Source organism: Papio anubis, chromosome 3 (assembly GCF_008728515.1).
Source record: "Papio anubis isolate 15944 chromosome 3, Panubis1.0, whole genome shotgun sequence".
Lineage (NCBI taxonomy): Eukaryota > Metazoa > Chordata > Mammalia > Primates > Cercopithecidae > Papio > Papio anubis.
This window is the reverse complement of record NC_044978.1, coordinates 117,620,365-117,646,696: the sequence shown is the minus strand read 5'-3', so window position 1 is coordinate 117,646,696 and position 26,332 is coordinate 117,620,365. Positions and strand designations below refer to the sequence as shown.

General features: G+C 37.2%; 1 protein-coding gene and 1 long non-coding RNA gene across 2 annotated transcripts; both read right to left on the bottom strand.

Annotated features, from left to right (window-relative positions):
• Positions 1 to 6,280: 6,280 nt before the first annotated feature.
• On the bottom strand, positions 6,281 to 15,761 carry LOC116274186. Its single transcript, XR_004182779.1, has 2 exons — positions 15,675 to 15,761; positions 6,281 to 6,420 (listed from the first exon to the last, which is right to left on the bottom strand). It is a non-coding gene; the product is annotated as an uncharacterized LOC116274186 (long non-coding RNA).
• Positions 15,762 to 20,744: 4,983 nt separating this feature from the next.
• On the bottom strand, positions 20,745 to 22,703 carry CXCL1 (C-X-C motif chemokine ligand 1). Its single transcript, XM_031664495.1, has 4 exons — positions 22,414 to 22,703; positions 22,192 to 22,315; positions 21,994 to 22,077; positions 20,745 to 21,463 (listed from the first exon to the last, which is right to left on the bottom strand). The coding sequence occupies exons 1-4, from the start codon at positions 22,511 to 22,513 to the stop codon at positions 21,448 to 21,450; spliced, it is 324 nt and encodes a 107-aa protein (XP_031520355.1). The 5' UTR covers positions 22,514 to 22,703; the 3' UTR covers positions 20,745 to 21,447.
• Positions 22,704 to 26,332: the final 3,629 nt, after the last annotated feature.

The following is a 26,332-nucleotide window of genomic DNA, read 5'->3' as shown; positions in this document are numbered from 1 at the left end:
AGTTGCAGATGCCATGATTACACAAACAGAAACTCAATTAATCAAGTTTAACTTAATGTGATGCAATTGAAAAGTTCAGCCTCTTGATTGTTATGGAGTTAATATACAGACATCAAGAGCTTTCCCATAAAAAAGCAACAGCATGTTTAAAATGTAATGGAATAAAAAGTCTCATTTTTAATCATAGCAAACACAGTTGCAACAAAAATTGTCTAGGAATAAACTAAACAGGAAATGGACAAGATTTAATGAGGAAAAGTGTAAAATGCCTTTAAGGTGCATATGTGTCCACACACAGGTACACATACACATCCTTGAATTAAGCAAAAGATGTGTTTGATTCTTAAGTAGACAATATTTGTAAAGATATCAGTTTTTCCTAGATTAATCCACAAACAGAGAATTCCAATGAAATACCGATAGGTTCATTTTCTTTGGAATTAGGCAAGTTGATTCTAAGGTTTACATGACAAAACAAACATTAGGGAAGAGCCATAAAATCTTTGAAAATGAAGAGCTACAAGATAAGGATTAGCAACACAGATACTAATGCACATAAAGGCACAGTCGTTCTTTAATTTGTATTATTATTATTTTTTTATTTCAATAGGATTTGGGGGAATGGGTGATGTTTGGTTATATGGATAAGTTTCTTTAGTGATGATTTTTGAGATTTTGGTGCATCCATCACCTAAGCAATGTGCCCTGTACCCAGTGTGTAGTATTTTATGTTACCCCTCTCTCTCTCTTTTCCCCTGAGTCCCCAGAATCCATTGTATATTCTTAAGGGCCTAGTAATCTTTAAATTCTGATGGTGGCTGACAAAGAAGCAGAGATATTAGTAGAATAGAATAGAGAGTTCGGAACCAAATTCAAATGACATTAAACACATACTAGAGGAGGTATTTAAAACCATTGAGGGAAAGGGTTAAGCAAATAAATGAAGTTGAAACATATGGTAAACCATCTGAGGATAGATGCAAGCTAAATCTTGTATCTCTCCTTATACCAAAATAAATTCCAGATGGATCAAATATCTAAATTTGAAAAGAAAAAGAAATGAGTTTTGAAAGGGGGAAGTGTTATGAAAGCAAAACACAAACTCCAGATGCCATAAAGAAAAAAAATAATAAATTAACTACACTAATAATATTTTTTATAAGGAAAACTGAAATGAAATAAAAATACAAATGGAAAGAACACAATGAATATTTACAATCTATTGAGCAGAAAATGCTTATTTTCTTGTTGTATGAATATTTCTTACAAATACATGACAAAAAGGATCTGACTAATAGTCTTTCTTACTTTGTCATCTTTTCTTCCTTGGACTCCCTGGCCCATAGAGTTGGGCATAGTTGTGAGTAAATGTGTGTTTCAGTAGGGGTTGGTGATGGTGGTAGTGGTGGTCATGGTGAGAGGTGGGAGGACAATTCTTTTTAGCAGTGACAGACAATAAATTAGGCTCAAGAAAGGAGAAAAATTTCCATTGAAAATGGTGAGTTGTAGAAGGAGATTTAGCTATATTAAAGTAATGTATTTCTGTTGGCACTAAAAATAAAATTCACAAGATGCATCTGTCCAGATCAAGATTACAGCACCTGATAATCCAGTGAAAGGATAGCAGAGCTGGCAAGGAGCAGCAGTCAGGATGTCTTAGAAGGCCTGATGAATTAATTATTGTGTCATGGGGAATAAATGCACCTCACTGAGAAATACACAGAGGGTCTCTTTCTAAAAATTTTATTTTTCAGCACCCCACAGAACTTGGGATTAACCAGGGTGGGGCTAGCCCTGCTAACTGAAGCATAAGCAGCAGAGGTAATTTAAGATAAAAATGAGGATTCCTGGCTTCATGCCTTGGCTCTGTCACTTACTAGTTTTATAATCTTTGGCAAGTCATTTACATTTGATTTGACTCGAAAGCTTCCTCAATGAAATGAAGTTAAATGTGAAACAATTGAAAGTTTGGCAGCTTATGTAGATGAAGAGGAACAGATAACCCTAACTTAAGGGGTGTGGGAAGCTGTCATTGATGACACGCAAACTAAAGTCACTCTTCAGACCTTAGATCCTTTAAATGTTAGGTCATGTGAAGGGTAAGGAGGCACAGTATGAACAAAAGCTTTAAGCCAAGAAATTGAACAGTATTTTCAGAAACATTATAAATAATTTGCTATGACTCGTAGGGCATAAATCAGTAGAAGACATTTGCTTTTTTAATATTCTCAACAAACCTCAAATAAAGTGATATTAATGTTAACATTTTATAGGAGAAAACAGATTCAGAACTGTTATTTGCCTGAAAACACATAACTTGTAAATGCTAGATCTAGGGTCTGTCTTCTCCAAACCCTGTTTTAACTTTTAATTTTTAGCACTTCTCCACATTGTCACATTAAGATGGAAGGGTGGAGAGCAATAAAAATTATCCAGTTTTCTCAATGTGTCCAGCAGGTTACATTCTGGAAAAAACACTTTGATCCTGAAGAAAAAAGAAATCAAAGAAAAAAATGTAAAATGTATGAATCATTAGATACATAAGATTCGAACCACAAACATACGGAAGCAAAAAATTACTAAGAAAATTAGTTGATAAATAAACACATCATTAATCCTGATGTTTTTACTAGTAGTTCATTGCATCTCTTAGAAACCATATGACATTTAGTCATAACTAACATAAGCCAAACTTCGTGTCCTTTATGCTTCATTACGGAGTTGCATTAAAAAACCACAGCAATTTCATATTGTTTTACAACTAATTCATCCAAAGCAATTCCATTTTAGAGAAACTACATTATTTCCAGAGACTTGACTCAAGTTTGATCTTTTCTTTAATTGTCCTTCTAGAACATGCTTATTCATTCTCAGGTCTTTATCTTTTGGATCTTGTACTTTCAGTACATTGCAGCTGACCATGAACGTTTTATTTTTCTGCTCTGCTTAAAGTCTATTTGGCTTCTTGAACACGGGGGTTTCATCTATCCTACAAAATTCTCAATCATTATCCTTTCAAATATTACTTTTTACCTATTCTCCCTCTCTTTGTGGTCTGGAATTTCTTTCAGAAATAAGTTAGATATTCTCATACTATTTTTCAAGTTTCTTAACCTCCTATTATATAATATATTCTATATTTTTATCTCTGTTGCATAGTAATTTCCTCAGATCTTCCAAAGTAATTTTCTCTTTAGATGAATCAACTATACTGCTTAAGCCACCCTATGAAATTTCACATTGTATCATTGTGTTCCTATTTCTAGAAGCTCCTTTGTTTTTTTCAAATTTACTATTTTTTTTTCTATTGTCTGTTTGAGATTTCCCCCATACGCTTCCCAAATCTGTTTGATTTCCTAGTATCTTATTTTATTCTTATATTTCAAGTCCTTCTTTGATGTCTAACAATTTGAAACATCTCTATAATGGTCTCCTTTGTTTATTTTAACACTTTCAATTTAGGAGTGCTGTTTATTCCAAGTTTTAACTCCTGTTCAGGGTGGATGGTTTCTCTAGAGTTTTATGAATTTGGACTATTAACCCATCTTCAGTGTGGCTTTATCTTTCAGGCTTCTGTGTGGTGCCTATTGAAAATATGTCTGATTAGTGCAGTTTTAGTTTCATTTTTCCCAGGTATTGATCTGGGCCTCCTTCTATGGTACCAAGGGGTTCCAAGCTGAAACAGGTGTTATAACAGAATCCCAAACTATTTCTCAAGAAATCGTTTTTTATTCAACCTGTTGTTCATGTTAAGGGCAAACATGCCTACTTATTGTAAATCAGTGTTTTTGGTAGATTTATTTCTATTGAGGATTCTGATTTTATACAAAGACCTTTGTTACCATTCTCTGTCTTACAAGGATCCACAGCCATGTCTTCCGTTCTAATGTGAGATCAAAATGTCAACATCTAGGTTACTGATGGAGCAACCACCTTCTTACTCTACACAATCCATGGCACCAACCTGTTAAATTTCTTGTCCTATTTTCTGATTCCTCTTTTTTGAGGTCCTGGGGGTTTTTACTACTTTCTAGAGAGCTAAGCTATTCATTTAAAATAATTGTTTCCATAGCCAGTATTTTAGTTGACTTGTAGTTCAATGGTTTTCAGGTTATTTTATCACTCCCCCTGTACCCCTGAAAAAAAATCCTCTGAAACCAAAAGTACCCACAATTATTTACTCTTCCCTCATATTTAAGAAGAATGCCCTCTGAGTGGTAGGGAAGTCCCACTGAGGTGTCTGTTAGTCTGGGAATCGCCTGCCTCACCCTGGGAGGACCTCTGGCAGCCATGTCTCTATGGTGTGTTTCTAATTTCCCGCCCACAGAGGGGTAGACCATGAGTGGGTGCATGACTCAATCTGCGCTAACTAGATCCCTTTCCTTGGAAATTTGGAATTTTATATGCTCAAGTACTTAGTCTTGGACTTGTTGTCCGGGGAAGTTTCTTTGTCTGTTTTTTCACAGAGCTCAATCTCAGAGGTACTTGTTAGTACATAGCTTAAGAACTATTATCATTTTTGCTATGATCTATAGCAGTAAAACTTGGCACCTGCTTCAAATAATTTAGTGGCTTGGTGCATATGTAGTTATGGATAGTGCAATGTGAACAGGTACCATACAACTTGCTTTTCTAAATACTAATTAAGAAGTGATCTCATAGTTTTAATAAGAAGAACAATACACTGATTTTTCATGTTTATGTTCAAGGCATTTTCAATTTTATTATCTCCTTTTGACAGTTTTGTCAAGGAGGAGATGTTTTTGTTTCATTTTGCCATGTTTTCACATTTACAACTGAGTATAAAGAAGCTCAGATGCTTGCTCAGAATCGTAGAGCCCAAACATCTGGACTTTTTGTCTAGTTCTCTTTCAGTATGTACATATCACCACTTTAAAGACCAATAGTTTGTTTCTTCTGAGGAGATGTGTTTTCTTTTCTGTCTGCCCCTGTTTGTTTTTCTCTCTCCCATGTTCAGATACACATATGCAGGGATTGCATGCTTTGGAGGTACTTGCCCAATTAATATAAAAAACTTTTACTTCCCTGGGAACTATTTCTTCATTCTATAGTGATGTACCCCAAGTAGCTTTGTTTGTACCATGTAACCATGGTCTCCTGGCCACAGTTGATTGAACCTGTATGTACACCTGAATTAATATGGCCAATAAGATCTTCTCTCCCAGGAATTGGAAAGTGAACTGTAAAGAAAGCAAGTTCATTTTTGCAGATGAGTTTCCACGGAGACCAGGGAAGCAGTGAGAATGAGAGAGAAAGAAAGAAAGAAAACTCAGCCAGTAGAGAGAAGCAAAGACACAAGACAAGATAACAGAAAGCCCTAAGGGTTCCGGTGCATATAAATATTCCCTTTATGAAGCATTGACTCCATGACAGAATACCACCCATCTGATAACACATTCTTCAGAAGTGGTTAAAAAGAGATGTTTATTCACTTAATATTCTATGGGTATTACATATGCAGAAATTCTACCAGAAAGAAGCTAAATAATTAGAACTTCGCTTAGGTCTAGGTTCTCCACCTCATCCTTCGGAGCTAGCATCCTTGTGATCTTCCCTGGGTCCAGATGGTCTTTACTTTTCCCACCTTCCTCCTCTCACATATGGCTTTACAGTTCCCTAGGTTGGGTCATTCCTTCTCTTGACTAATTTTATCTATTAGGTTTGTTTTACCTGAAAGTAAATTCTTAAAATTTAAGACAATTCTATTATACAACTGCATTATGTCTCATAATCTTCCTAAATGTATTTTTATTTGAGATGTCATAATGAATGAAATATTCTTCTTTAAAAAGGTGTTTTAGTTTTGGACACTGGAGATAAAGCAGATAAAGCAACCCAACTTGATAGTGAGATCCAAGTCCGTGGATGCCTACAATGGGGTGGAGGTTAAGGCCTTTGGAACATAAAAGGTTGAACCATCAAGAGATCAGAGTGTGTATTAGTTAACAGAAAAGCACACTGGTGTCATTAAGGATGATATTTTAAAAATTGAGTAGAGAAAAAAGAAACAGCAGTCAACTGCTATTGTCCACTAGGAAGTTAAAGGGACTAAAGAGTGGTAGGGGACAGAATTGAGGAGATGAAATCTAGTAAAATATATTAAGCCTATAGGGAAATCTCTCACCTACTATAAGAGGTTTGGGGATTTTCTTTCCTATGTGGAAATTTCATCACATTGTCTATCATTATTCCTCTAACAAAGAGCCAAACACCTGCCTGAAAACAATGTTTTAGTCCTCAGAAAGAGTAAGGAAAACAGTTCATTCTAGTTCTATATTTTCATAAAAGTAGTGCCCCCTTCAACGGAAATTCTGGAGGATGTCCATGCTCATGATGACACCATGGTCTCTTGTTACCCATAAGATGTGATGTTCCTTGTGTGGACATCAGTTAGGAGACCTACAATACAAGCAGAGTGACATGTAACTACACAGACACACAGGATTAGCCGCATGTGGTGTGTTTCTAAGAAAGGCATCTGAAAAAAACAACAACAACAAAGAATAAAGAAATAAAGATATAAGAATAAAGAAAAAAACCTATTCATTTAGTAGGTCAAAAATTAGTAGCCATAATTAAACACTCTACATGTGTTATCTCTACTTCTCTCACAATAGAACAAAATAAAAACAAATGAAAGCATGTAAATCCCCAGTGTTAAGGGAATTCTCCAGAATGATGTAACTTATAGTTGGTAGATCTGGAATGTTAAGCCACAGCTATGGGATTCAAAACCCAAACTCTTCCCAGCACATTACACCTCTCTACCACCAAGGTGACCCTCAGGTGAATCATAAGCTCCAAATACCCTTAATTTGCTTTTCTTTGTGTTTTTTAATTTAAAAAATACAGAATATGTTTTTGGTTTGTTTGTTTGTTTTTTCTTATGAGTGGACACACTTCTATGGCTTAAAAATTCAGAAAATATTCAAGTTTCTTATTTTTAGAAGTTAATCCAAACACACTCGTGTTATTATCTGCCTATCCTAATTATCCCTTCTCCATCCACTGATTTGCAGATTCTACCTGAAGCTTAATTTCTAAAAGTGCGGTGCCAGAAATATCTTTTTTCAAAGAGTAACAATTTTGTCCCTTGAAACTTCTTTCATCAAATAGGTCTATTGCCCACTTAGCTGGTCTGTATAAAACAGATTATAGCAATTTTATGTAACTTTTGTGTTCCATGGGGTTATTTTAAACACAAGTCAACTTGGATACAATATTAAATAGAAGGTGTTAACTGGCAATAGTTCTAAAATTAGAGAGTGCATTGGACTCACCATGAGGGTGTTTTAAAAAGCAAACTTTTGGGCCTACCCACAGAAACTCTGATTGAGTAGGTCTGAAGTAAAACCTGAGAATTTTCATTTCTATGAAGTTCCCAGGTGGTCTGGGGACTAATCTTTTTGATTCTCTGGAATAGACATATTCTAATCTTATCATTATTTTATTTTAATCTAAAGCAAAATTTGTATATATTTTAAATCTGTATTTAATTAAAAGAATAAAGAAAGTGAATATGAGAATCCTTGGCATTAATTACACCTGTCCATAATCTCTTGGATAATAGTCATCACCCATTCAGCCTCAGGATCCAAACAAATTATTTTCCCATCTTTCAGTGTGGCTTTGAAAAAAAAAAAGAATGTTCTGGCTAAATAATAACTATGATTAATTTAACAATGCTTTAAATTTATTCATTAGAATTTTTGAAAGATAAAATGAATATGCTTAGAATGAACACTCAGATTTCTCAAACTAAATTTATCATATTATTAGAGTACAACTTTTAATCATTTCAGTGTGCATTGCTAAATTTTTTACCAACTAAATAATGACATCTTCTTTAGAATCTTTTGAGATATCAACCAGTCAGCACACATTATTTGACTTATGTACATAGTACATAAGTATACTGCTAAGACTCTGGAAAATCTACACAAATGTAATGTCTTCCAGGCTGACAATGGTCAGTCTCTTATCATATATTCTTTATTGTTATATCTCTGATAATGCTTTCAGCTTCATAAATGCTCATTGATCATTGGGCAGGGAGAGGTTCAATATTTTTATTTATATTAATTTTGTAGTTTTCAACTGCAGTTCACAAAACCACAAAGTTCCACCAGCATCTCTAGTACTGGATCATCTTACCACACCCTGAGCGAGAGGTGTGTATTCCAGAGTTTAAGAAAATATCATAGCAATATTCCATGATAAAAATCAATAAAAATAATATAATAATGAATCCTTAGCAAATTACCAATAAAAGGATAGCCTAAAACATCATACACAATAGTGAAAACTTGAAAGTAACCCCTTTGAGTGCTGAAACAAGACAGTATACCTACTATCATTGCAGATATCTCAGTAAAGCTAGAAAGATAAACAAAAGGCATAGAGTTGCCAAAAGAGGAAACTAAACTGCCATTTTTCCCAGATGCTATGACTACTCAAGTAAAAGGTTGGTGGTTACAAAACCAATATAAAATTGTGTGTCCAAACAGTAACAGCTGGAATGTTACATTTTATAAAGATACCCTTTACAATAGCATCAAACAATATAAAGTGGCAAGAAATATGTTTGTTATAATAGAAAGTATGGGAAACTTTTATGAAGAAAATTATGAAACTTTAAAGACATTAAAGAAGGCCTCAATAAAGTCCAAAAAGAGACAAGCCACTCTTGAACAAGATGGAAGAATTTCTCATCCCAGGTGTTAAAATTTATAAAATATTAATAATGAAGACTGTGTACAGTTGTAGCCAAACTGATGAATGGGAAAGAGAAGAGAGGTTTGAATCATCCCTCTGCTTTCAGGAGAGCTCAATGTATGGCAGAAATAGTATTGTGTATCAGTGAGGATATGATGTTTTATTAAACGGTGCTGAAATAATTGATGAATCATATGGAAAAATAAAATTGGATATGTTTCTCACATCATATACAAAATAAATTCCATATGGATTCAGGTCTTAACACAAAGAAAAAAATGTAACAATTCTAGAAGATAATATAGAAGAATATTTTTGTAGACCCTGTAAAAGTAAGATTTTTTTTGAAAATAAGACACTAAAAGTGCTGACCAGAAAACACATACTGCACATCCCTAGGAATGTGAATATAATGAGATATTATACCCGTAGTTATGTTATCTCACATGGCAAAAGATATTTTTGCACATGTAATTAAGATTACTCTGAGTTTATTAAATTAATACAAACTGGTTGATTCAAGTGAGCCTAATGTATGTCTTGAGCCCTAAAAGTGGAGAGTTTTCTCTGACAGGTAGCAGAAGAAGTAAGAGAGATTTGAGGGGTGAGCCCAACTCAACGCAAGGCAGATTGTTCGTTGCTTATATGAAAGAACTGGAGAGCAGCCTATAGGCACTGTGAATGACCCCAAGCCAACAGCCAGGAAGAATACGAGGAGCTCAGTCCTATACTTCAAAGAACTGAATTCTACCAACAACCTGGATTGGCAGTGGATTCATCCCTAGTGTCTTCAAATGAGACTTTAGCTGACACCTTGATTTTGACTTTATGAAACTCCGAGCAGAGAACCTGGTCAAGCCACCTAGATTGCTAAGCTACAAAACTGTGAAAATCAAAAAGTCGGCTAATTTTAAGCCACTAAATTGTGGTAATTCATTACCTAGCAATGAACAGCTGAAGCAATCTATATAACATTGTTTACAGTAAAAATAATAATAATAATAATAAAATGCAGAATTGTTTTCCAGAGTCTCTAAGCTGTTTATTTGTAGGCTTATGCCTCAGTTGTCTCCATGGCCATGTGGCCATATGGAGTTTATCATATAACTAAGTTTGTAATAGATTTCCCAATGATCAACTAATTATCCATGTATCCTTACTGAGGAATGTGTATCTTTGCTTATGGTACATCTTCACTGACTATAAGGTTAACTCCACTCAGATGAATTCATACCCTGTGTTCAAATTTGAGAACCCTTTTTATTGGGAAAAGTACATAATGTTTTCAGGAATGAAAGCATAAAGACTGGGCAGTTATCTTCCCACATTGTGTGGGAATAACGCCTAGAGGTTAGGTCTTCTATACTTTCAACCTAGAATACTTTGTAAGGAAACGCCAGCTTTGAAAACTGCTATCCTAGAGGCTTCCATACTCCACCACATCTTCACTACTTACATGACTTCTTTTCTTCTGCAGAAAGGACCCTCATGTATCAACTGAACATTTTTAATGAATTGGTGAGGAATAAAGTCAGAATGTGTCTGAATACACTGACATCACAACTCTTGATTCTCAGAGGAATCAATTGTGTAAGAAAAATTTAGAAAAATCCTTATTGAGAACAAACATAGCCATGATGCTTACTTCTTTACTTGAAAGTAGAAATCAATACAGCAGAACACACAACTATATTCACAAATTCAGTACTGATAGAAATATTTATGAAGACAGTTACACAAACCTAATTATATGCTATTATCCTGATCAACAAACAGTTATTGAGCATCTATTACAAGTATGTATGGTCAGTAAGATAACTTTTCCAATGGCAAAAATCAACTTGATCCTTTCTACCAAAAGTTGTAAACATAAAGATTATATGTGAGTTTTATTAATTGAAAGTAGCATTTTCTCTCTGCTTACCATCATTGAAATGAATACTGTAAACCAATTTTCGGTAACGTTTCTGCTATCATCTATAATAAGAAAAGCACAGACTCTTACAGTCAGATATTTCTAAGAAGTTAAACACACATTTGTATTTGACTCAACAAGAAATTCTTTGACGCTCCATAGTCTAAATACTGTATATATCAGCTTAAGTTTCAGTTTCACAGTTTCTACATTTTCCTTAATGTCAAATACAATCTCATTACATCTGGAATCTTTTCTGAGATTTTCTAGTGCCTAGAAGGAAAAGATCAAAGCCACAGTTGGCTTACCAAATGTATCCAGGACAATAACAGCCAGCAGGAGGAGTGCTGGAGGAGTTCTGAGTACCCATGTCTGTCCTTGATCTTTATCCTGGTCTGGATGGTGGAATCAATACTGCAGCCCACTTTTATGTGCTCTCTGCAACCCTGAGAACTTTTTTATTACTTTCCTTGCACTATCCTGGTTAAAGAATAAAAGGTACAGTTTACTGAATCTCATGTTGTCACTCACAAGCCAGCAAGGAAACAGTTTGTTTTTCAAGTTTTGTTTTAATTGGGGCTTTGGGGGCATGCTAAGATGAACTTGTTAAATAGAGAAGTGAATGTATTATTTTCTGGGGGTGAAACTGCATAATTGTGAATGGATCGATGTTGGTTGCGGTTAATGATGACTGGTAGAATGGAGTCATGAGAATGTCTAGGCATGTTTGCAAAGAACATGTTTGTACAAAGTAGGGAATTAAGATGCATTTCCTCAGGAAGTATTTGCTGTTGGCTTTTGTATTTGCATAATCCCGTTTAAGGTCTTAATAAAGTCTGTCAAACCTGACCTACACATACAGCTTAATATGTTGCAGAAAAACGGAGTTCAGATTACAACCAAGTTCCTGTCAAGAAATGCAAACTGGCAACATGATCCTATATCTAGATAATGACATAGTCACAGTCCAATAGCTTCTTAAGTGGATAAACAACTTCTGCAAAGTCTCAGTACAAAATCAATGTGCAAAAATCACTAGCATTCCCATACAACAACATCAGTCAAGCTGAGAGCCAAATCAGGAACAAACTCCCATTCACAATGGCCACAAAAAGAATAAAATACGTGGGAATACAGCTAACTAGGCAGGTGAAAAATTTCTGCAAGGATAACTACTAAACATGGCTCAGAGAAATCAAATATGACACAAACAAATGGACGAACATTCTATGGTCATGTATAGGAACAATCAATAACATTAAAATGTTCATACTGCCCAAAGCAATTTATAGATTCAATGTTATTGCTATTGAACTACCATTGGCATTCTTCACAGAAGGAAAAAAAAACTATTTTAAAATTTATATGGAACCAAAAAAGAGCCTGAATTGCCAAGGCAATCCTAAGCCAAAAGATTAAAACTGGAGACATCACACTATCCAACTTGTTATCCATGTTACAAGGCTGCAGAAACCCAAACATTATGGTACTGGTACAAAAACAGACATATAGACCAATGGAACAGAATAGAGAACCCAGAAATAAGACCACACACCTACAACTATCTGATTTTTCAGCCAACCTGACAAGAACAAGCAACGGGAAAAGGATTTCGTATTTAATAAATGGTGCTGGGATAACTTGGTAGTCATATGCAGAAGATTAACACTCGACCCCTTCTTTAAACCATATACAAAAATTAACTCAAGATAGATTAAAGACTTAAATGTCAAACCCCAAAATATAAACACCATGGTGAAGACAACCTAGGCAATACCATTCAGGACGTAGACACTGGCAAAGATGTCATGACCAAGATGCTGAAAGCAATTGCACCCAAAGCAAAAATTGACAAATTGGGTAGAATTAAACTTAAGAGCTTCTGCACAGTGAAAGAAGCTATCAACAGAGTAAACAGCCTATGGAATGGAAGAATTTTTCTTCAAACTATGCATCCAACAAAACTCTAATATCCACTATCTATAAGGAACTTAGACTAATTTACAAGAAGGAAAAAATCCCATTAAAAATGGGCAAAGGAGATGAATAGACGCTTTTCAAAAGAAGACATATATGCAGCCAGCAATCATGAAAAAAGCTCAGCATCACCGATCATTAGAGAAAAGTAAATCAAAACCACAATGAGATACCATCTCACACCAGTCAGAATGACTATTATTGAAAAGTAAAAAAGAAACAGATGCTGGCAATGTTATGGAGAAAAAGGAATGCTTAAGCTCTGTTGATGGGAGTGTAAATTTGTTCAACCATTGTGGAAGACAGTGCAGCAATTCCTCAAAGCCCTAAAGACCCAGCAATCTCATTACAGGGTATATACCAGAAAGAATATAAATCATTCTATTATAAAGGCAGCCACATGTGTATTTGCTGCAGCACTATTTACAATAGCAAAGACATGGAATCAACCTAAATGCCCATCAAAGATAGACTGGATAAAGAAAATGTGGTATATAAACACCATGGAATACCAGGCAGCCATGAAAAAGAATGAGATCATGTCCTTTGCAGGGACGTGGATGGAGCTGGAGGCCATTATCCTCAGCAAACTAACACTGAAACCGAAAATCAAATACTGCATGTTCTCACTTAAAAGTGGAGTTAAATGATAAGAACTTACGGATACACAGAGGGGAACAACACACACTGGGTGCTATTGGAGGGTGGAGGGTGGGAGGAGGGAGAGGATCAGGAAAATTAACTAATAGGTACTAGACTTAATACCTGGGTGATGAAATAATCTGTATGCCAAAGCCCCGTGACAAAAGTTTAGCTGTGTACCCTTGAACTTAAAGTAAAAATTAAAAAAAAAAAAATCATTCAAAGCAAAACAAAACGAATGACAACAAAGAACTCTGAACTTTGCCTTTCAATGATCATTTCTGGAAATGCTCTCTACATGGTACTCTGGGGTCATCGAAGGGCTTGCCTCTGTTTTTTTTTTTCTTCTCACAGGGATTACTGCCCCATTATTCCTATTGTCAAATGTCCATCGCTTCATGTATTTTGTGTTTTAATTATTTAAAGTAGAAAGATAATCTGGTCTGTTATTTTTTTCATGGCATTAAAGAAAAAGAATAAATTATAATTTTTAAAAAGAACTGCAAACAACACTTTGTGTATTGTTTGAAGGTAGCGGTTTCCATTGGCTTCAAGGTTAATTAACTAATAGTGAACTAAGAGATTTAATTTTATTTCTTAAGCAGTTTTATAAGTGACTTTGATTATATCATAGTGACCACATATTTTTGCATTAACAAATCAAAGAGCAAAACATTTGTATTAGTTTCCTAGGGCTATCATAACAAAGTACCACAAACTGGGTTGCTTAAACAACAGAAATGTTTTCATATTTCAATTCTGGACTCTGGAATTCCAAAATATAGGTTTAATGGGGTTGTTTCTTTCTCAGGACTGTGAGAGAAGGAGTTGTTCCAGGCACTTTACATGCTCAGTGGGTGTTCGTCTTTATGTTTACATGGTGTTCTCTTTGTATGCATGTCTATCTCAAAATTTCCCCTTTTTATTAGGGCACCAATCACGCTGAATTAAGGGTTCACTCTAATTACCTCACTTTAACTGGATTACCTCACTTTAACTGGATTACCTCTTTAAGAACCCTACTTCCAAATAAGGTCACATTCTGAAGTACTGGGGATTAGGACATCAATATAGAAATTTGAGGGGGACATAACTCAACCTATAACAACATTTAACTAAAGAACTAGTGGTTACTGAAATGTTGATACAGTTTAAAGCTAAAACTAGCCTAAATAGTAAGTTATTTTCTTTTACTAATTATAATTGAGCATTTATTATTTTCCAGGGCCTTTGCTTGAGGCTAGGCATTTGAAGATAATAAAAGTTGAATTTCTGCTTTTGAGTGGTTCACAGTCTGTTTTGAGAGACAGACGAGCAAACAGATTAAACTAGAAGGTAGTCTGTGTTGTCGGTTGTATATCTGAGCCATGGTGGAAGCAGAGGGGAGGGAGGACTTCCCCAGGGCAGTCAGGAAAGACTTTACAGGGAAGGTAACATTGAACTGGTGAAAAGACAAAAAGAAAATCATCTTTTTTTTTTTTTTTTGAAGGCTGATATGCATTTGAGACAGAGAAATGCTCAAAGAGGCACAAACAAGATATGGGCATGTGAAGGAAGGAGAAAAAATCTATTTCAGTCTTTAAATGAGATGTTTCAACAACCTGACAACATTCTATTGGCTGATCACATCTTGTCCTTTGTACAAATGAAAAGCTGTAAGTAACTTCAAACTGTTATTCAGAAACAACCTTGATTTCTTCAAGTCTCATTTTCCTTCTGTACCAATTAAAGGTAATAAAATGTGCTATCAATCTGTACAGGTGTTATGGTGCTAATAAGAAGCGCATACAGATAAGATAACCAAATATTGAAAGATTCAAAGTAATTTAGTTTTTCATAAAATTTCAAAGACAGGCTTAAGACATCACAATAGTTTACTAAGGAGTTTGTTAAAGAGGTGGTAATTTTTCTTATCAAAGATGGTTCTCTCATTCTGCAGCTACTAAAATTTGTGCCAGATCCGCAGCAGAATTTATTACAATTAGACTTATAGTGCTGAGATTGACAACTTGACAACTTCCCTGATTTTATAGACAGTTATTTTGTTAGTTGAATTTTCACTTAGGCCTGAGGCTTATACCAATACACAAGTTACCAAAACACCCAATTTTAACTGTAATCTTATGTTTTATTTTTTAAAATATTTATCTACACTGAAATGCAATGAAATATAATAATAATAATTGTTTATTGTACTCAAATAAACATTTGTGTTAGCATTCCTCTATGAATTTTCGTAAGTTATCTGGAAACTTTACAAGGGGTATTTCTATGTCATAAACAGGAAAATCAAATATCAGAACGTAATACAACAGTGAAAGATTAAAAATAGCCTTACATTCTTAGCAGTTCCTCACTTTAAGAGGTAGAATCTGTTTCCCAATCCCTTTGACTCTATGCTCACCGTATGACTTGCTTTGGCCAACAGGATGTGGTAAAAGTGACGCTGGAGATGTTCCAGGCCAACAAAGTAAGAAGTCTAGGAGCTTCTACTCCTGCTCTGTTAAAATGCAGTTCCCACCATCTAAGGATAGCCAAACTCATGAGGCCCAGGAAATGACTAGTGCAAACAACCAGACATGTGAGTGAGGCAGCTTCACTCAAGTCACCAAGTGTCACTGGTGACTCCAGGAGACACTATCAGAAGAATCACCTGAGCCAAGCTCAGGTTTTTGCATTGCCTAGCCCAAATTGATGGCCATGTGTCAAAATAAAATGGTGACTGTTTAAACCCACTGCATTTTGGTGTGACAATAGATGACTAATGGAGTAATTTAGCCAGTACCATAAATTGACTGAACTCATTTTACACTTTGAATTATTTGGCTACAATATGCACAATGTTTTCTTTAAACTATCTTAAAGTGGCACATGGCATGAATGGCTATTAGCTATTAATTAGTACCCTGAGAATGGTTCTACAAATTTTAGAAAGCCAACCCTACAGCCAAAATTTAGACTAATTATCTTCTGGAGCAGTCATGAAAATAATCTAGTTTAATAAAAATCACTGTATGTTAGTCATCAGAAAACCAAACTCTGGCCCACTTTTGTAATAAAATAATTCCATGGCATATGGTAACTTCTTGGTGGTTTCTGAGCCTTCACAGTTCCATCTATAAAATGAGAAGGCTGATTTTCTTTTTCTTGTGACTTTCAAGTTTTGAACCAAACTCCTGTCTGACTGCCAAGGGATCAGTCCCTAATCTTAACATTTTATTTATTTGTTTGTTTTCATAAATGATCTGGCTTCTTTTTTAGGACATTCTTGAAAGCAACAGGAATATTTCTAACTACTTTTCACTTAAAAAAGGAAAGATTTATTATTTTTAACATGGAGAACAAAAATGTCATTTGGATTACTAACCTCTTCAAAGGTGAAAATGAGGTCCTGGCTATGGTCTGGTAGACTCTTTCCCCCTCCTTCAGGACCTTATGGATCCAGATTCTACATTTTTATTTTAAGCATAGCCAAGGAATAGAAATCAGAGGTCAATGCCCTGCTGTTAGGATGATTTATGACTCTGCTATAAACATGAGAACTACAATTTCTTGGTTTGAGAAGATCTCACATTTCTGCAGAAGAGGAAAGCAAACACTCACAACAGCCCCTTTGTGAGGTCAAGAACTCAGTTGTGTGCAGCAATGGCCAGTGTGGTTATGCTCTCTCCTATCATGAGCTTTCGCTTTTTTCTGCCTCACTTCCCATTTTTCTTCCTCCTGGTTCTCTGGCATTATACTCGTCAGTGAAATAGTAGTCATAAGCCTCTGCTGTGAGGTCTAATTTCTGGGGGGCCCAATTGTCTAAGTTTGGGCTCTCCCGAAACAGAGTCTGATACAAAGACTTATGTGCAGTAGTTTATCTTAGAGATGATCATAGAAAGAACAAGTGAGGGAGTGGGGGAATGTGGGATAGGGAAGAGAGAAAATCTAATAAAGGTATGTAATGAATGAGATATCACTTGGGCAATCAGGGTTCATCTTGCCATGGAGTCTCAAGAAACCTTGTAAAATGTTCCTCAGAATTGTCCCAATAAGATTTCAATTTCTAGTCATGTTGAAGTAAAACAAAAGTCATAACTTCCTGTCTTAAGCAACTAGAAAATGCAACACAATATATGAAGCAATTGTTATCAGACATTGGACAACAAGCAGCAAAAGACTAGAATTCCTCAGAAAAGGAAACAAACAAGGTGAGGTGTATGGTCATCCTGGTTTTTTTCTGGAGCAACTCTGGACCTCTGTGCAGGGGGAGAGATCCCAAGTAGACCATGGTAGTCTTAGTGAGTTGAGGGGGCACAGGTTTGAATTCAGTGGAGCTGGGATGGCTAGAAGTTTAGGAAAAGAGAACTGCGGAAAGGAGAGACCTATGCAAGAAACCAAAACTCCATCAATCTGCATTGAGGTCCCAGTGGGTCTCTTTGATCAATACTAAGTCACACATGCATGAGGCGAAACTCCATAAGTCAAGCAAAATCCATAAGTCAAGCAAACTCCATAAGTCAAACTAGAGATTTGTAAGCTGAGAAAACCTTAGACCTAGCATGGAATGAAGAGATATTTAACGTCTACCCTGTCGGAGTAGAGAGAACCTGTGAGCTCCGGGCATTCACTAATGGCACAAGAAAGACACGACTTAGTAGTGCAGCTAAACAAACCCTAGAGTGAAGAACATTCCTAGACCACCCTAACAAAGCTCAACAACAAGCCCCAAAGAGACAAAGCTGATGCCCTAGAACTTAACTGCTTGTCAAAACGAAGCCCAAGACTCTAAAGAAAGAAAACAAATCTTGACACTCAGCAACATAAGATTCAAAATTTCCTGCAGTCAAATGAAAATGATTATCCATGCTAAGAAGTAGAACAGCATGAGTTAATAAGAGAAAAAAATCAAGTAAATATAGATTCAGAAGTGACAGAATGATAGATTTAGCACAGCAAGATTTTTAAATAACTACCTTAATTATGCTCAGGTGTTTAAATAAGGTGTAAACATAATGAAGAGAGAAGTGGAACATTTCATCTATTCATATATTTGTATTTTTAATATTTATTTTATTTTAATACACTATAAAATGTAAACACACACATATACATGGAGAGAGAGAGAGAAACTTCTAGAATTATCTAACAAGAGACTGGGAAAATTGAATATTCATTCGTTAACTCCTGTTTCTCCTCTCAGGGCATCAAATCACGGGCCATCCTAGCTGTGGACTGAGAAATCTCCCTCTGCCAAGCCCCCTCTCTACACCTCAATAGAGAAAGCCCCCAGGAAGAGATGCAGAAGAATAGGTGCCTTAAGTTGGGAAGCTGTTGTACATTGCAGTTGTCATACTCATTGTGAGTGGAGTGGGACATCACTGGTGAAAACAGGACAAGTCCTTTTTTAAATTATGTGATTGGGTAGCCAGAAAAGACAAACAATATGATCTGTTTTTCTGGACTTCCCTCACTGTGATATTGTGGGTCTGCCACCTCCACCATCCCTTAATGTCTCTCTAGTTACTTCTGGAACACCTGAGAGGGTGTCTCAGGAAGACTCACAATGACAGAATAGTGTTAGCCACATCTCCTTCCTTCCTTCTCTAGACCCCATGGTAACATTGCTCAAGAAACCTCAGTCACTGTGATCATTGCTGTCTTCTGCTGATGGCTTCTCAAAACTGTGATGTGTTATGTAATATCCTTTTCCTACTTCCTTCACCCTGTGACTACCACACCAAACAGGCTGTATCCTACCTCCTGCTATAACACTCCCAACAGGAGACTGCCTTGTACTTGCAAGTTTTCAAAGCAATTTGGTGTGAAAACCACAATTTACATATCTGCTTGATCTAAGACTGAGACTGAGACAATGTCCATGGAGTTGGCCTGAGGACCAATGGCAAGAACCAGGTTTCCAGAGTCTGCATAACATTTAATTCCTGCAACACTTCAGAAGCCTCATTTTGTTATTATCCTCATCCTGTAGAAAGGAAATTGAGGTTGAGTGAAGTAAAGAAACTTGCCCAAGATCATAGTGACAGAGCTGGAATTTACACCAAAGTCAATCTGATCCTTTGCAGTCTATCTTTAACCACCATGTGAATAAAAGCATCTCTTTTGTCCTTTTTTGTCCTTTTTATGTTCCTTGTTCCATGTTAGCCAGAGCTAAGTAGCCAGTACAGCAAGCTCCAATGTTTGAGGGTAAGGACTTGTCTTAGGTGTAAGGAGTGGTTCTATTGAACCCTTGGGTGCTGCTTGTAAACATTTTCTAGTGTCCTCTAACTTGCGGTTAGGGAGCAAATCCTACCATTTATAGAGTTTCTCAAATGGTTTGCATTTATTTGAGTATGTATAGTTTATAAATATTATTTCTTATCTCATTCATAACTAACTAATAATGTCGGAATTATGAAGAGACTCTTATTTTTAACTTTTTTAGTTGTGAGGAAAGTTCCCAGAGTTTGTTTTTTGCTACTTATGACCTTTATTTGCCCAGCTTCTTGGGACAATCCAGAACTTGATTTCAAATATTGAGGCTGCCAGCCTCACCTTCTTGCCTCTGTTAGAGGCAGTTACCCAGGACTCAGGATTTCCTGAATGAGTCCTGAATCAGAAGCAAGTACACACTTCATGCATGCACGAACATCCTTCCTTTTCAGGTTTGGAGTGTGCTTTCTTTTATATTATTGGGGTCTTTCTTACTTAGACATGCCAATTGTGCTTCTGTCCTAAAACCTATAGTGCTGCTGCCGTCCTGGGACAGCAATGAATACAGAGTTCCCCAGAGGACAACCGCTCTGAGGTCCCATCAAAATTCCACTAGAAAGGATGCGAATGAATGCAGTCCAATCTTAAAACCATTGTATTTGGCATATTGCTATAAAGGATTGAAACACTGCTGATCTTAGTAGTAATTACTTATATGTGAAGGTTAGAAAGCTGAGCCCAAATTTCAATAAGATCTTTTCACAGGTGAATCATTCAGCCACTCACTTCTGCTTCTATTGATGACACAAATGATTTGAGTTTTGAAAAAAGAAATATTTTAGTCACCATTTCACTGCCACCTTTATTAAACTGTCAACAATTATAAGAAATGTTGTTTAACAAAAACAATGAAATGATTGCTTTATAATATAATTAAATGATTAATTATATTAAGATAATATAAATGTTTTTAAGGAGGTAAATTTGAGTAGCAAGACAGAAAGAAACTTCTTATAAAAAGGGCAATTTATATCAGTGACTCTCCCATTAGGGGCCAGCCCATAGTTTGGTAAAGCACATTCTTCACTAGGTGAGAGCCAAGGGTATTGGCAGCAATCACCACCACATGAAATGAAGCATAACTCGTAGTTTGATTTATCTGTATAGCAAATTGAACACCCAGAAAATAACAAAATAAAAATATTGAGAAATATTGATATAAATCACCAGATTTTAAAGTAAAGATAGCCCTTGTTTCCCCCAAAAAATCAAACGAGTATTTTCTATTTTTAAGTACTTTATTTTTATATTATACATGAAAACACCAATAATTAAACCCCTTTGTTCTAAGACAGAATCACTGTAAAACTAACATTAAACAAGGCAGTATGCCTTACAAGAAAGACATAAAATGTCCAAGGGATATTTAGAACATTTTAGTTCTTAAAGTTTCAACATGAGAAATGTTGACCATACACTAGGAAATCATTTCAATAAATAACAACTGACATTCATCTAAACAGTTACAAAACAGATGCGTACATACATTCCTCTGCCCTCACAATGATCTCATTGGCCATTGAGATCCCCCAGCCTCTATCACAGTGGCTGGCATGTTGCAGGCTCCTCGAAATATTGACATAATGGCTGGAAAACATTTGAAAACATTCTACCTTCAAATTAAACACGAATCCAGATGGAACTAACTTGGGCTTGACATTTTAAAAAGAATGAATATAATGGGACAATGTGCAAGTAGACTTAATCATACCCTTAATTATTTTATACCTAAAATATTAACATAGAATCTTCAAAACAAACTAATAAATAAATAAATAGAAGACTTCTCCTAAGTGATGTTCAAACACATTAGGCTCAATCCAGGTGGCCTCTGCAGCTGTGTCTCTCTTTCCTCTTCTGTTCATATAAGGGCAGCGCCTCCTTCAGGAACAGCCACCAATGAGCTTCTTCCTTCCTTCTGGTCAGTTGGATTTGTCACTGTAATGAGAAATGGGTGCCCTGAGTAGGTGCTTGGGAAAGCTGACTGCACAACACTCTGCTCCTGTCCTGCTCTTCCAGCCTCTAGAGTTTTCTGAATGCAGCTTCCCCAGCCTGGCAACCAAGTGGCTACTGCCTGTGACAGCTGTACTGTGTGGCAAGGACCTCTAGGCTTGGGATGCTCTTTTAGGAATGGGGGTGGAGTGGGGTGGTGGTCTCCACTGTACTATTGGATTAAAAACAGCCAGAACCTATTGCTCTTTGTCCTACTGGGCCTCAAATGAAGGCAGTTTTACCTACGTTCGTTGGAACGAAAGAAGAACCTGGGTGGGGACGCCAGGCATTGGGAATATCCTCTGGCACCAGAGCAGTAATTATCGTAAAGGAAACTTTAATTGTGAAAACAATAATCACAATTTCTAGTCCTTCAACTAACCCCTGGGTTTTCCTGATTTTATTTTTAGGGGGCAGATGCCAGTATTTCTGACAAACGGCTCCAGTCACCTGTGTACATAGAAACCATAACTCACCAGTTCAGTATCTTTTCGATGATTTTCTTAACCATGGGGGTTGCGGGGTTAAGACAAGCTTTCTGCCCATTCTTGAGTGTGGCTCTGCAGAGAGAAGAGAATTCCATGAGGCAGGAGGTCGGACTGGGCACAGAGTTTGGGGCAGCGGGAGAGTCGGGGACCCCGGCGGTGGCAGCGGCAGAGCGTGGCGGGACTTACATGACTTCGGTTTGGGCGCAGTGGGGTCCTGGGGCCTTCACGTTCACACTTTGGATATTCTTGGGGTGAATTCCCTGCAGGGTCTGCAAGCACTGGCAGCGCAATTCAGTGACCACGGACGCTCCTAGGGAAGAAGAGACTCACTGATTGAGCGAGGCTGTCGGCGCGGGGCGCCCACCCCAGCCGCGTCCGACCCGGGGACCCCAAGGCGCCGGGACCCACCTGCTGCGCGCCGGCCGGTGGCCACCAGGAGCAGGAGCAGCAGCGCCACCTGCAGGAACGGGGGATTGCTAGGGGCTGCGGAGAGCGCGGCGCGGGCCATGGGGCTCAGCAGGCGGGTCTGGCGGCTGTGCGAGGAGCGGGAGAGCTGGCGAGGAGGTGCCTGCGACCCGGGCTCTGTGAGTCTCTGAGATCCGCGAACCCCTTTTATGCATGGTTGGGGCTGGAAAGCCCGAAGCTCCCAGGCCAGGGAAATTCCCGGAGCTCCAGATCCATGCTGAGTCCGGAAGGAAGGCGACAGCCCCGCCCCCGGGGTGGAGCACTTGGTGTGCGGGTGGGGTGGGGGGGTCCACTGATGCAGCCCACGCCTCGCCCTCCAGAGTAACTCCGGTGGACTCTGAGACTCTGGGATATTCGCCTTCTGCCCCGGATCCCTGGAGTGGGGGCTGAGTGGCAGCCAGCGCTGAAGATACCACCTGAGAGGTGGGATCTTGGGTGCCTGGTGATCCCAGTGTGTGGGGCTGGGAGCGGAGAGGGAGCTGGGGCGGATCCCTGAGAACCACCACAGGGTAGGCGCGACCTCTTTGGAGGAAGAGAGTTATGTCTCGTATTTGTGTCTGGAGGTTGAGAGAAATTAACAAGGTGCTGGGAGATAGGCTGGAACTATATTATCCTCTCTGCCTCAGCCTTTCTTATTTTCGGATTAGCCTATTTCATGTACGTCTAACATCAGCGCTCTCTGTGAAAGTACAGGCCATCATGTCAGATTCCAGAGAAGAATGTTCTGCTTGTTCCTTGTGTTGCATATTCTCTAATCACACTTAGAACATCTTCTTTACGTCCTCCATTTGGTGGCAACAGATTATCAGTGTCAAAAGTTGAATCCAGTGTTAGTGTCAGTGGAAGCCAGGGCTGTATAGCATGACCTCTTCTTTCCTATCCTGCGTAACTTCCTTCTTCCCTGTAAAATGTTGGAACTTCCAAAATCCCCTGAAAATCTTTTCCCTGTAGGAGGGGCTCAGATTCGATCTAGAAATACGGCACTAGTTGTCACTCCGGACCTCGGAGGGGCTGGGTCCAGCAGGTTCATGGGCTCATCATTCCTCGTTCTGTCTTTGGAAGGCATAGCACATGACACTGGGGAGTGGGTACCTGGTGTGCAAGCGCCATTCCCACTGAAGCAGCAGACATGCATCTGGATGAAATAGGAATGCCAGATCCCACATAAAGTCACATTCCATTTACTATAGGACTTCCTGGTATTCAATATTGGGCCCCCTTTCTAGAGGAACACATACATGTTGTTTTCTCTCAGGAATTTCAGTCATTTAACCTGGTAGCTTTGTTACTTTTTTCTCCAGAAGTTCTAGAGAACTTATTTTTATTCATCATTAGGTTTTTAGAGGGTTTAAGTGTGATTTTCCAAGTGGAATTCAGAGCTCTCTGAGACATGGAGTAAGATGGGAGAAGAGGGAAAAAGCAGAGGCCCCAGACCCAGAGGCAAATGTCTCCACAACAGAGTTCTACACAGCCCAGCTCAATAGGTAAGACCTGTGTTCCTAGCCAAGCAGAGAACACAGGCCAGGCTGCCACCTGCATATAGTAGTGAAGTATCGCCTGCAGGTTGTTTAGCCTCTCTGTTTCTACCCCAAGGCAGTTATGAGAAATGAGTCAACATTTGTAAGAGCCAGCATGGATTTAAGTGCCTTGTAATGTTTGTTAAATAAACAAAATGGAAATAGGTTTTCCAACATTGCCTAAACAGAAACTCATCCTGATGTGAATTCACATATATATATGATATATATATATGACATATATATATATTCTAATGGAAAGGTTCACTCCCCAGTGTTTTTTACATTTAAAATTTTCTGTATCAGTTACTGCTACCCAACTAACCCTGAATGTATACAACACCATATACAGCAGTATGAGTCTTGAAGAAATAAAGGCAGGTCCTGGAAGACGGGATGTTCATATAAACACCAAAAGCTCAGTTTCCAAAATGCCCTTTTGGTTACTGGTGCTCAGGAGTACTGGTGCTCTCATTACAGTAATCTTAGTCAAGGGTAGAAAGGTGTGCTAGAATGATGTTTCTTTAAAATGGACACTGTATATAGTATATGTACTCCAGTCTTTTTAATTATTTCCCTTTTCACATCTTCCTGATTACTTATATTTCTTAATAGAAAGAATAAATGAAAAAGCATTGACCCAATGGAGACCAAAATACAGTGTCCCAAATATCTTAATCAATTTCAAGCTGTAATCAATGCTGCAAACTTCTAAATTAAAAAAAAAAAAAAAAGAAAGAAACTCAGTTGAGAATTTACAAAAATTGAAATAAAATTTTCTGTATCAGGTTTTCAGAAAGGAAGACAAATATGTACTCTACCAGGAGGTACACTTAGATAAAATTTTATTTGTTACCATTCAGACAGATCATTGGTTTATTTTGTAGTCCACCTTACAATCACTTCATGTATATAAAAGGGACTTTGAATGTGACAGTCTCCATCTCATTTATTGAAAAGATGTACTAAAGGAATGACTATTTTTAGAAAATATTCTAGTGTTTATCAATATGATTCTAAGAGAAAACTCAAGAAAATTAGAGGAAGGTTCTAATTGGTAGTAAGGAATAGGAAATGACATATAATCTAAAGTTTATTAAGTGTGTGACTAGCTCATGAATAATTGAAAGTTTGTGTGATTACCTCTTATTATCACTCTTTTTCTGGGATTTGATGGGAAATTGAAATTTCCAGAAACATGGAAATTATTATTTAAAACTTGAAAAATGTATTGTTTTGTTTTGTTTTCTAATTGTAGTTGTAATACATAATCATTTTATAAAGTTCATACAAGCCAAAAAGGCAAAAAGATCTTTTTTTCCCTGTAATATCTCTTCACTTTGTCTATGAAACAAACATTCACAGGTCACTGAAAATTTGCTTTTTTTTTCTTCAGCAAAGGAGCTAAATTATAAGAGCTTACAGAATTCTGGTAAATAAAAAATATGCTGCTTCCTTGATTATGCTGCTGCATACCAAGGGCAAATTGCTACACCTCTTCACCCGAGGCAAAGGGCAGAGCATTTATTTTCTGTTCTTCTAAGCAGTTTACAAATATTAACTCATTCAGTCTTCCAAACAAGCCTGTACTTGTACTGATAACTATAGTATCAGTAGATATTGGTATGTCTATGAGACTTTAAGTTACGAATAAAGGAACTGTGGTGCAGAGAGGTTAAGTCACTTGCCTAAGGCCATACATGCTTGAGCCTGGAAATCAAACCCAGATAAAATGACATTTAACCACTATACTATGATAAAAAATACTCTGTGATATATAATTAATACTTTCAAGAGTAGAATGATTTTTAAAAATCTGTTATTGCCCTAGTTGAATAGTTCAAATTTACATATTCTTAAATGAAAGCACAGCAAAATGGTCATACATCTCCATAGTTCTATTTCACTAACCGCATATCTCTCCTGTGGCATTGAAATAGCTTGCTATATTTTCCTGAAGTGCCCAATTCTGAAAAATAAAATAGTAAATTTGCCATGAGGAAACCTGGTAAACTCGCCCTATATCAAATGAGAAAGATTTACATCATCAGTGTGATGTCATGTGCATATCATGTACCCCCTTGATACGGTGTCACAAGAACAACATACCTCTTTGGTGCTCTTTCAAAAATTAATAGCCCAAGTCTAATCATGAGAAAGGCATGCTTCAAACCTAAATCGAAGAAACTTAAATGGCTGAGTGGTACTCTTCAAAACTGTCAATGTCATGAAAAATAAGGGCAGATTGAAGAACCATCACAGTCCAGAGGAAATTATGGAGACATGACAATTGGCTGCAGTGTGGTACTTTGGTTTGCATTCTGAAACAGAAAGAGGATGTTAAT

Bases quoted from the DNA above. Each gene is read 5' to 3' on its own strand.
- CXCL1 (XM_031664495.1), bottom strand. From the start codon at position 22,513: ATGGCCCGCGCCGCGCTCTCCGCAGCCCCTAGCAATCCCCCGTTCCTG. The intron at 22,316-22,413 runs GTGGGTCCCGGC...CTTCTTCCCTAG, and splicing joins CACCGGCCGGCGCGCAGCAG to GAGCGTCCGTGGTCACTGAA. The intron at 22,078-22,191 runs GTAAGTCCCGCC...TTCTCTCTGCAG, and splicing joins TGCGCCCAAACCGAAGTCAT to AGCCACACTCAAGAATGGGC.